Here is a 12,019-nt window from a genome sequence, read left to right on the forward strand (position 1 = left end):
GATTAGAATATGGAGGAAATCATAAGGCATTCACACTAAGGAATATTATGCAGCTATTAGAAAAAAAAAAAAAACTTTAGGGCTGCATACCAGATTTCTATGTAGAATTGCTGAGAGAAAAAAGCAAATTGCAGAAACGTGTAAAATACAATCATATCTTTGTAAAAAAGTGACTCCAAACCTCCATACTTCATTTTATTGTACTTCACAGCCACTGCATTTTTTACAAATTGAAATTTTGTGGAACCCTGCATCAAACAAGTCTGTTGGCAATACTTTTCCAACAGCATTTTCTCACTCCATGTCTGTGTGTTATTGGTAATTCTCACAATCTTTCAAATGTTTTCATTATTATTATATTTGTTATAGTGATCTCTGCTCAGTGATTTTTTTTTTTAAATATTTTATTTATTTGACAGAGAGAGATCACAAGTAAGCAGAGAGGCAGGCAGAGAGACAGAAGAGGAAGCAGGCTCTCCACTGAGCAGAGAACCTGATGTGGAGCTCAGTCCCAGGACTCCTTGAGATCATGACCTGAGCCGAAGGCAGAGGCTTTAACCCACTGAGCCACCCAGGCGCCCCTGTGCTCAGTGATTTTTGATGTTACTGTTGTAATTGTTTTGGGGGCACCAAGAACCACATCTACATAAGATGGTGAACTGATTAACAAATATGTGTTCTGACTGCTTCACTGATCAGCTTTTCCCTCATCTCTCTCCCTCTTCTTGAGTCTCTCTATTCCGTGAAACACAACAATATTGAAATTAGGCCAATTAATAACCCTACAGTGGCCTTGAAGTATGTAAGTGAAAGGAAGAGTTCCACATCTCATTTTAAGTCAAAAGCTAGAAAGGATTAAGCTTAGGCAAGGATGATGCCTTGAAAGCAGTGACAGGCCAGAAGCTAGGCCTCTTTCACCAACCACTTAACCAAGGTGTAAATGCAAAGGAAAAGTTCTTGAAGGAAATTTAAAGTGCTGTTCCAATGAACACATGAATGATGAGAAAGCAAAACAGCCTTGCGGCTATTATGGAGGCGGTTTTATTTATTTTTTAAAAGATTTTATTTATTTGACAGGCAGAGATCACAGTTAGGCAGAGGAGCAGGCAGAGAGAGGAAGGGAAGCAGGCTCATCGCTGAGCAGAGCCTGATGCGGGGCTCGATTCCAGGACCCTAGGATCATGATCTGAGCCAAAGGCAGAGCCTTTAACCTGCTGAGCCACTCAGACGCCCCATGGAGGCAGTTTTAGTAGCAGTTTCACTTATGTGGAATTTAAGAAACAAAACAGATGAGCATAGGAAAAAAGAGAAAGAGAGACAAACCAAGAAACAGACTCTTAAGTGTAGAGAACAAACTAATGGTTACCAGAGGGAAGGTGGGTGAGAAAATGGGTAAAATAGGTGATGGGGACTAAGGAGTACACTTGTGATGAGCCTGGGTGATATATGGAAGTGTTGAATCACTATATTGTATACCTGAAACTAATATTATACTGCATGTTAACTAACTGGAATTTAAATACAAACTTAAAAAAAAAAATCAAACCAGCCACAATATTCCCTTGAGACAAAACATAATCCTAAGCAAGGGTCTAACTCTCTTCAGTTTTATGAAGGCCAGGAGAAGTGAGGAAGCTAAAGAAGAAAAGTTGAAAGCTACTAAGATTGGTTCATGAGGCTTAAGTAAAGAAACTGTATCAATAACATCAAAGTGCGCAGGGTGACGAGCAGGTGCTGATGGAGAAGCTGCAGCATGTTCTCCAGAAGATCTAGCTGAGATAAGAAATGAGGGTGGCTACACTGAACAATGGATTTTTAGTGTAGACAAAATAGCTTTCTACTGGAAAATGATGCCTTCTAGGACTTTCATAGCTAGAGAGAAGTCAGTGCCTGGCTTCGAAGCTTCAAAGAACAGGCTAACTCTCCTATTAGGGGCTAATGCAGCTGGTGACTTTAAGTTGAAGCCAGTGTTCATTTGCCATTCCCTAAATCCTGGGACACTTAAGAATTACGCTAAATGAACTCTGCCTTTGCTCCGTAAGTAGAGCAACAAAGCCTGGATGACAGCACATCTGCCCACAACATGGTTTACTTGGTATTTTAAGCCCACTGATGAGACCTACGGCTCAGAAAAAAAGATTCCTTTCAAAATATGACTGCTCATTGATGGTGCACCTCGTCCCCCAAGAGCTCTGATGGAGATGTTCGGTGAGATTAATGTTGTTTTCATGCCTGCTTAACACAGCATCCATTCTGCAGCCCGTGGATCAAGGAGTCATTCTACTTTCAAGTCTTATTATTTAAGGAATACATTTTATAAGGTTGCAGCTGCCATAGGTAATGGTTCCTCTGATGGATTCAAACAAAGTAAATTGAAAACCTTCTGGAAAGGAGGCACCATTTTGATGCCGTAAAGAACATGTGTGATTCATGGGAAGAGGTCAAAATATGATCATTAAAAGGAGTTTGGAAGAAGTTGATTCCAACCCACATGAATGCCTTTGAGGAGAGGAGCTCAGGACTTTTGTGGAGGAAGTGCCTGCAGATGTGGTGGAAAGAGCAAGAGAACTAGAAATAGAAGTGGAGCCTTAAGAAGGGACTGAATTGCTGAAATCTGTTGAACAAACTTGAGCAGATGAGCACTTGTTTCTTATGGATGAGTGAAGATAGTAGTTTCTTGAGATGCAATCTACTGCTGGCGAAAATGCTGTGTTGATTGTTGAAATGGCAACAAAGGGTTAAGAATATTACCTAAACTTAGTTGATAAAGCAGTGACAAGTTTAAGAAGATTGAGTCCAATTTTAAAGAAGTTCTGCTGTGGATAAATGCTATGAAACAGCATCTCATGCTACAGATGAATCTTTCATGAAAGGAAGAGTCCATGGATATGACAAGCTTCATTGTCTTATTTTAAGAAATTGCCATAGCTACCTCCACCCCTGATCAGTCAGCAGTCATCAACATCAAGACAAGACCCGCCATCAGTGAAAATATTACAACTCACTAAAAACTCAAATGGTGGTAGTATTTTTTTAGCAATGAAATATTTTTAAATTTATGTACATTTTTTAGACACAGTGCACATTCAATAGGCTACAGTATAATATAAACATAACTTTTACATGCATTTGTGATGTTAAAGGAAACCAGAGCATTTATTTGACTCATTTCATTGCAATATTAGCTTTATTGTAGTCTGGAAGCAAATTTTCAATGTTTTTGATGTGTGCCCTATGTAAATGTATATTTGAAAAATATGGAAGGATATGTTTTACACTGTAACCTTGGATTACCAGCAGGAGCCAAATTAAAAAAAAGGATTTATGTGAGACAATAATTCACTTTTATACAGTTAAGTATAATTGTATATATGTAAATAAACTTTAAAGAGAAATTAAAATAGAATTTTAAACTCATTTGAAAATCCTAAATGATTTTGAAATCAATTCTAAAATTTTTAAGTTTTGCTTTGAAATATTCTTTAAGATGTTTGCCTCATCTTGAAGTAGCTCTTGCTAGCCATAATGCAAACATACCAGCTTAATGCATTTAAACTCCTGTATGCAAGGACTAGAAAAATGTATCAAAACTCAGAACTTAAGGAAGTTCTTCATTTTTTAAAAATTTATAGGTAGGATATCTAACTTACTAAGATTAATTTTACTGATTTTTTTCCTATCAAAGGAAAAGCTTATGAGTAATGTGAAAACAGACGTTGACATATGGAAGTTATGACTTTAATACAGGTTCTGCTAGCTTTTTTTTTTTTTTAATTTTGGAAAACCTGTATTAGAAGCCATTGATTGACAGTAAAATAATTTGTGAAATATTAGCTGATTTCCTTAGTCATCAGTGGATTGACCAAATTTGCAATCTCTCTCTCGTATCTAGTTACAACTTTATTTATCTATTTTGTGACTTTGAAACTATATGTGTGTCATACTGGTTTTAATTACTAGTGTAGTATTTGTTGTTCACATGATAGGTTGGTTGTTTTTACCAAATAAATGTAACTTTATCAAATTTAAACTTTTTTTTATCAAATATTATACACTAAAGTCTACCTTATGAAATAATGATCTGATGAATAAATTCAGGGATGTCTCTGAATCTGTTCTTGCCATTTTGTGAGAATGACCAGTTAACAAGGTTGTGGAACAACAAGGTTATGGAATTCTGTGTAATTACAGCTATGCTAAAATAGTTCTTGTAGGAGAACTCATTTTAGTTTGATTTTTAATTAAAAATTAGGTGTATCTAAGCATATTTCAGGCCTTAGTGAAATTCCTTCCCTGTAAAAAAATGGCCAGTAAACCTTTCTGTTCTGTTAGTTTCTGTAGTCCCTTATAAATATTATCATTTTAATTATAAATTAATCTGTACACTTCTTATGGAGATTATAGCATACATTAAATATTGGATTGTATGGAAAAATTTTGTCTCAGTTTTAGGCTGTCTTATAGAAAACAATGTATTAAACTAAACTAAAAACTTAATTATTGTTGAAAAGGATTTGTCATTCATTACCATTAAATAACCTATGCTCCAGGTAATTTTTAAATATGTTTTGGCTATAAAAATTAATTTGACTTGAATTTTTTTAGGAACACCTTTTCTAAAAAACAAAAAAGCATGTATATATCTAAACAAATGCTAAACTTTATTGAAATTTACAGTGTATGAAATGCAATAAAACCTAATTATAAGTTTGATCTTTTCTGTGATGCAGTTGTTCAAGTTACTTTAGGTCCACAGTCAGTATTTCCTTGACAGTGTTAGCCTCTTATGAGACCTGGAACACTGATAATCAGAACACAGAATTTAATAGTTATCATGTTACCTGCATGATTAATGTGTTCATGTCAATATCTTACATTGAAATTCACTTCATTGAATATAGTCCAGATACTTCTCAACCTTCTGGTTTTTTAAAGGTAATATATGCTTAAAAACCTGGGCTTGAACTGCACAGGTACACTTATACATGGATTTTTTTTTTTTCAAAAGATACAGTATAGGATCGTAAGTGTATTTTCTCATGATTTTAACATTTTTTTCCTCTAGCTTATTTTTATCAGAATACAGTATATAATACATATAAAGTACAAAATAATGTATTAATCAACTGTTTGTTATTGATAAGTCTTCTCATCATTAGTAAGCTATTAGTAGTTAAGTTTTAAGGGAGTCAGAAGTTAATACACGGATTTTTTTACTGCAGTGGGGGTTGATCCTCCTAACCCCTATATTGTTCAGGGGCCAACTGTATTTAGATAATTTCAAAATAGTTTTCAGATCTAACATTGAAATATTTCCTCTAATTACTCTTTACTCCTTTCAGAGGAAATGGATGTAGAAGCTCGACTTACTGAACTATGTGAAGAAGTTAAGGTACTTGGATTTCTTTAAATTAACATTATCGAGTTATTTTAGTGGATTCTGTTTCCTATTCTAAATATTTCATCTAAGAAAACTTAGTAATGATTTATCCTTCCTTATGGTAGGGATCACAACTTAGTTGATAAAAGACTTTTGGCTTCAGCATAAAATTAAATCTTTAAAATGTACTTTATTCTGCTTATAAATGAAATAGCAAAGACGATTAACTGTCAAAAGCGTGCACTTTTTTCAGTTTGTTTACTCAGAAGAATTTTTAGACAAATTTTTAAAGCATCCTTAAACTTCTATATTTTTATAAAATGATAGTTTAGAATTAAAAATTGTTTTATTTCAACAAATCAGTGTGTGTCTCAGACCATTTTTCCACTAGTTTATTCTTGAAATTAAATTGAATATATTTTTCTTAACCTCCCCTCTTTTTTTGGTGATGGAACTAAATGTTCTATTTTAAAAGTTTTAATTTTAAGATCACTATGTATTTCACTCTCAGTTAGCTACATTAATGGACAAAATCAGGTACTTGAGTCAAACAACATATATTTGGCTTTGGAATGTATATCTGTATGTAAATTTGAATGAGGTCTGGATCCCTTTGAAAAGGTATCTACCTTCTCCTTATACAATTATACATTTGCAGGATATACAAGTAATTAACGTATACTCTCCCAAAGGCTTTCCTCACAGCTCAAATAAGATAAGTATTTTCATTAAGAATCATTAATGTTGTTATAATAGTTGCCAAAACACTAAACATTTAGAAGTAATCTAAGATGTATGCGATTAATGTTAAAAAAAAAAAAATCTGCACTATTTCACTGAGATATTTGAATAAGTAAACACTTTCGAATGGAAAGAGAAATAGTTACTGGAAGATATGTTTTTAACTTAATAATTGATGTATCCGTATCAAAATACCATTGGAAATGTTAAAATTTGATTTATTTTAAAGCTCACTTGAAGAAAGTAATAATGACTTAGAAAAACTTTAAAAATCCATATTATTGTAGAGGGACTTTCCCAACTGTATGTGAAAATGTCATAGAAATATAGTATGACTTCTCTAAAGAATAAAAAGACAAGTAAATGGAACTGAGCATCACTGAAACAATCATGTCTAAGAACTAAATATTTGATGAACTATCACAAACATTAGGTTCTCTAAGTAGTATGGTAAAATTAGTTCTTTTTACCATGTTATAGAAATTCTAAAAAGACTAGAAATGTTAAATGACCTCCAAAATTAGGAAAAACACTTGTATATACATGTGTATGTAAAAATCTGATCTTGGGATATGAAATAATTTCTTCAGAGTAATAGTAAAGAACAAAGTATGATATTGATGATTTGAAACTTTTTTAAAACAAATACATGGTAGATTGAAAAGTTGAAAGCAAGCAATATACTTGGAAGAAACTATTTGCAGTATTTAAAACTGGCACATGATTAATGCTCACAGGCTATAAAGTGCACCTATGTATCAGTTTCAAAACACCCTGTGAAAAAGGGATATGCCTATATTTCACAAAAATGCTAATACATTTGCATAAACATGAATATAAAGAATTGCATTATTACTGTAAATTCCCATGTAGCCTTTTAGGAGAATTAGGCAAATTTCTGTATACTGACATGGATTATCTAATTCAAGAAATATTTATTGATCCATGATGCCAGGTACCAATTTCACGCTGAAAAGCTCTTCAGGATATATTAATTAAAATGATTGGAGAAAAATATGAATATGATTTTATATATGTTTCAAAAGCTAAAAGCTGTGTATGAATTTGATCGTGTGTATATGATTGCATATTAAATATTTAAAAGGAGATATATGTAATATATACACATAAGATATAATATATATTACACGTGTGTATTCTAAACTTAATAATACAGAAAAGAGTTGCATGAAGGATGGGATTATAAAGGGAAATTTTTATTCTTTGCTCTATATCCGTCTATGTTAAATTTTGAAAATATGTGTATTCATGTATTACTAATAAATTTTTTAGGTACACATATTTAAATTTCAGTATATAAATGGACATCATATAGTTTAACATCAACAACTTAGGGTAAATTTTGGCAGCAGATAGACTAGGTAAAAAATTTAATACTTGGAGAGTTCTTACAAATCAATAGGAAAACCTGGTACTTCCCATTTTTCAAGTTTGCATAGGATACCCATTTACAAAATAGGCTAATAAATGAAACATACTCAGTTTCACTAATTATCAAACAAAAATTTAAATGTTCTCATATCTTTTCTAAACTGTCAGATCAGCTGTGATTTTCTAATAATGTAATGCTTGTTGAGCTGTGGTAAGATAGAGATTCTTTTATATCTCTCATAGATCTCTCACCTTGGAGATCTTTTTCAGAGACTGATTTGGCAGTATATATCCAAAGACAGAGTATTACTTTTCAGTCAGTATCAAATGAACAATCAGACTCATATACATTATAATTTATAATATAAGAATATTAGCCTAAGTAAATACCAATGATAAGAGAATGGTTAAATGAATTATGGGATACTTGCAATCTAAAAAAGTTACATAACCTTAAAAATGTGCTTTCAGTAAATGATTGACGATAGAGGAAAATCCTTACTCAACGAAAATGGCATAATAGTTTATGATTCTAGAGTTTGTGTTTATAAGTGAAAAAATGAAAGGCTCTACACTAAAATGAACGTAATTTTCTTCTTTATCTATTTTCCTAGTCTATTTAAGTAAGCAATATTTTGTAATCAAGATTAGTGACTGCTATGAAAAAGTGCATGTCCATGCAAGACAAGATAATGAATGTTATTTGGGAAAATACTTTACCATTGTAAGATCTTATTATTCCTGCCTTTATACATATAAAACAGCTTGTCAAACTTAATCCTAATTTCCTTTTGACATAAAAATATTATTATTTATATTTTGAGACATAAAGATTTATGTAAACTTGAGGAGTAATTTATTTATGTTTGGAAGGATGCTTTCTTTTTTTTTTTTTTTTTAAAGATTTTATTTATTTATTTGACAGAGAGAGATTACAAGTAGGCAGAGAGGCAGGCAGAGAGAGAGAGAGGAGGAAGCAGGCTCCCCACTGAACAAAGAGCCCGATGCGGGACTCGATCCCAGGACCCTGGGATCACGACCTGAGCCGAAGGCAGCAGCTTAACCCACTGAGCCACCCAGGCGCCCCGGAAGGATGCTTTCTTAATAATGAAAGTACTGAAGTCCTCTCAGAGCTTGGTCCCATGATTTCTGAAAAGTAAAATTAATAATTGCAAGGTATCTAGACAGCCTTGCTCTCGGGGGATTAAAAAAAGAGTTGTTTACATTATTCAACCTATGGCAAACTAAGAATTATTTCTACTTGTGTGTAGATTTATACTAAGAATAGCACTGCTTGCCTTACACAACACTGTCTAGTTACTGTCAAGTACTTATTCAAGTCTTTTTCTAAACTCCGTTGAAACTGTTCTTGGAAGAAGGCTGCATGCTTCCATTTATTTTAGAGAGCACTTTAATCTTCTCTATGTTCTTAAGAGAGACGTGAAAAACTTGTTAGTTTCATTCCTAATACATCTATAAACTATTTCCTGGGGCAAAATACATCTGTAGGTTTATTGTACATTGATGATTCAATATTTATTACATGTTGAGTCTGTTAGCTTCATTCCAGAATTCTGGAATTTTTCAACATTTTCTGAGTTTGTCCATAAATTTGGGGGCCTTTTTCCTTATCTGAAGCCTGTAATTCCTTATTCATCCATTCATTTATTCATTTACTAAATATTTAGTGACTACTGTGTACTGGTAACCAAAGTCACGAGAGTAAAAAGACATCATCCCTTTCCTTCTTACTAATTTTGCTGAATTTTTGTTTTATGTCCTCTCTGAGTTAGTATAAATAAGTAGAAGCTCAGTTTGCAGGGGGAAGAAGAAAAGCCTGCAGAATTGCAGGCTTCAAAATGAAGTAAAAATAAACTGAGTAAGGATCTATCATATGTCATAAGCAACATTTTGAGTTTTTTGTTTGTTTGTTTGTTTGTTTTTAAGAAAGGAAGGGTAAAGATATAATTAGTACTCTTTAGGATATACTGAACTAGAATACCTTCCTTTTCACATCCAAATATAGTCATCTAGTAGGTGATGGGTCTAGAGCCCTGGAGAGATGTGATACAGATAGAAAGATTTAGCAGTCATTACTATATAGATGGTATGGCTTTCAACCTTAATCTGAGTAGACTACTTCTGCCTTCTTTAGGATGGGGAAATGAAATCAGCATCTATCTATATACTTAACGGTAGATTTCCTAGTATTACTAGTAATTGAAGGCAAATTTTTCTAGCAAGATATTATCTGCCTGAACACTGCTGCCTCAGTGAATTAACAAAAAGCTTGTCCTCATGGTAAAAATGCTTGTCCAAAAGAGAGGAATCGTTCCGATTTATTGTCTTTTATTATTCTTTGTCCAAAAATCCTTACCTATTCAAGAAATACAAATGCCTTATAAAAGATTTTACATTTCATTGTATAATTCATTAATTTTAACTTGTATCATCAGTTTAGGTGAATATTTGAATAAATGAGTAATTTAATACCACTATTAGAACACTCACAACAGTATTAAAATTGTTTACCCACTTTTCTTTCCTTACTAAACTGAGCTTCTCATATTAATCTTTGAGTTAGATCGGAATGTGGGCCTTAGCATTTAAAATGTGCTCAGTAAACAGTGGGTAAATGGAATTGTTAGAAAAGAGAAGTGTTTGACGACTCTCTAAGAGAATTACCATACGCAATATGGAACCTTAGGAACATAAGAGTGAAGGAAAAGCATTTAGTACTTTAGAAGGTATCTCTCTCCCTTCTGAAGAGTTATAGATCTTTTAAGTACTTTACTTAGCAGATTGGAGAAAAAAAAATCTTATTTTAAGATTTTATTATCTTCTAAAAATTTTATAACTTTCATCATGATTTGTACATTGTTTAAAATTCCCAGAATTCCAGGGTTTGAAGTTGATCATGCTCTGTAGAATCCTGATTTGTAATTTTAAACTATATTTGACATTATTTCAGTAACAAGATATCTCAGATACTGAAAGATCAATTAAGTTGTTGAAAATTGCTACAGTGACTATCACATAGGAAAAGCCATTGGTCACTTGATCTCTACACATACAAGCACATGCACATACACACACACACATTTCTTTTTAAAACTAAAAATTTGCTTTTGTATTAATGTTCTCAATAACACATTATATTTAGACATGGTAAGTCTCAGGGAGCAGTGAAGTTCTTTTCTTGTCATTTCAGAAAATAGAAAATCCTGATGAACTGGCAGAACTTATAAATATGAATCTTGCACAACTTTGTTCACTTCTAATGGCTTTATGGGGACAGTTTCTGGAAGTTATAACGCTACATGAAGAACTAAGACTTTTATTAGCACAAGAGCACCATACTTTGAGGGTAAGTTAAAAAGCGATGTTAGAATATTTTGATGTAGAAATTTCTTATGAATAAAAAGACTGATATTTACCCATATGTTGATAAATTGGAAAAGAGACATTTACTATTGTGTTACTGTTTGATTTCTTCTTTTAAATATTTTATTTATTTGAGATAGAGAGCAGAATGAGAGAAAGCACAAGCAAGGATGAGAGGCAGAGGGAGAGGAACAAGCAGATTCCCTGCCGAGCAGGAAGTCTGATGCATAACTATATCCCAGAACCTTGGGATCATGGCCTGAGCTGAAGGCAGCCACTTAACCTACCGAACCACCCAGCACATGCTCTATCTTAGTTACAATCCCTGCCAGTAAGAAAAATCATCCAAATGTAACCAAAACAAAAAAATATTTTGTTACAGTCTAGCCCCTGGAACCCGAGAACAGTATTATAGCCAGATAGCCAGGTGTCCTTAGGAATAGAAATCAGGAACAAGAGAGCCATCTTAAACTTTAGAATCTTTCTCTCCAGCTTTTCCTCCTTTTGCCTCATTTAGGGATGTGTATTACAAACCCAGAAGGTCAGGGGGAGTATAATCTAGACATACATGTTTACTGTAGGCTTACTATGGACCTTGTGCAGACATTTCTGTACAATTTTATTGTATAACTTATCAAGAGGCTTTGATATACTAAATGTCTGACTGCTTTTCCAGTTATCTGCTTAAATGTTCTGTACACACATTAATTTTCCTGACCTCGCAGGTCCTCAAAAACACTAGTTTTCTTGTTTCATTTTTCTTTTCTTAATTATAAAACATGAAAATCAGAAAAGTGCATAAAACATGTACATTTTAACAATTAATTAAAAGCACATATCCTTTTAACTCTCACCCAGATCAGGAAATAGAAAATTGTCAACAGCGCAGAAGTCCTCTGTGTGTTTTCCAGTGTCTGTTCCCACCCTGACATTGAGAAATAATCACCATTCTGTCTTTTGTGATGAGTTTATCACTTCTCTTTTAGTTTTACCATCCATTTATGCATACTAAATAATACAAGTTGTTTTAGTCTATTATGTTATTCTGCCTATGTTACTGAATTCTATATAAATGAGATCACGCAGTGTATATTATTTTTATCTTGCTGCTTTCACTCAAGA

General features: G+C 33.0%; 1 protein-coding gene across 9 annotated transcripts in view; it reads left to right on the forward strand.

Annotated features, from left to right (window-relative positions):
* Nucleotides 1-12,019, forward strand: part of FAM135A (family with sequence similarity 135 member A) — a 131,869-nt gene that overhangs the window by 60,931 nt on the left and 58,919 nt on the right. For all 9 annotated transcript variants that reach the window (XM_032340398.1, XM_032340389.1, XM_032340390.1 and 6 more), the window contains 2 exons: nucleotides 5,343-5,392; nucleotides 10,725-10,880. In XM_032340398.1, coding sequence (XP_032196289.1) covers nucleotides 5,343-5,392; nucleotides 10,725-10,880 — 206 coding nt within the window. The remainder of the gene's footprint in view (nucleotides 1-5,342; nucleotides 5,393-10,724; nucleotides 10,881-12,019) is intronic.

The sequence above is a fragment of the Mustela erminea genome, chromosome 4, assembly GCF_009829155.1.
Source record: "Mustela erminea isolate mMusErm1 chromosome 4, mMusErm1.Pri, whole genome shotgun sequence".
Lineage (NCBI taxonomy): Eukaryota > Metazoa > Chordata > Mammalia > Carnivora > Mustelidae > Mustela > Mustela erminea.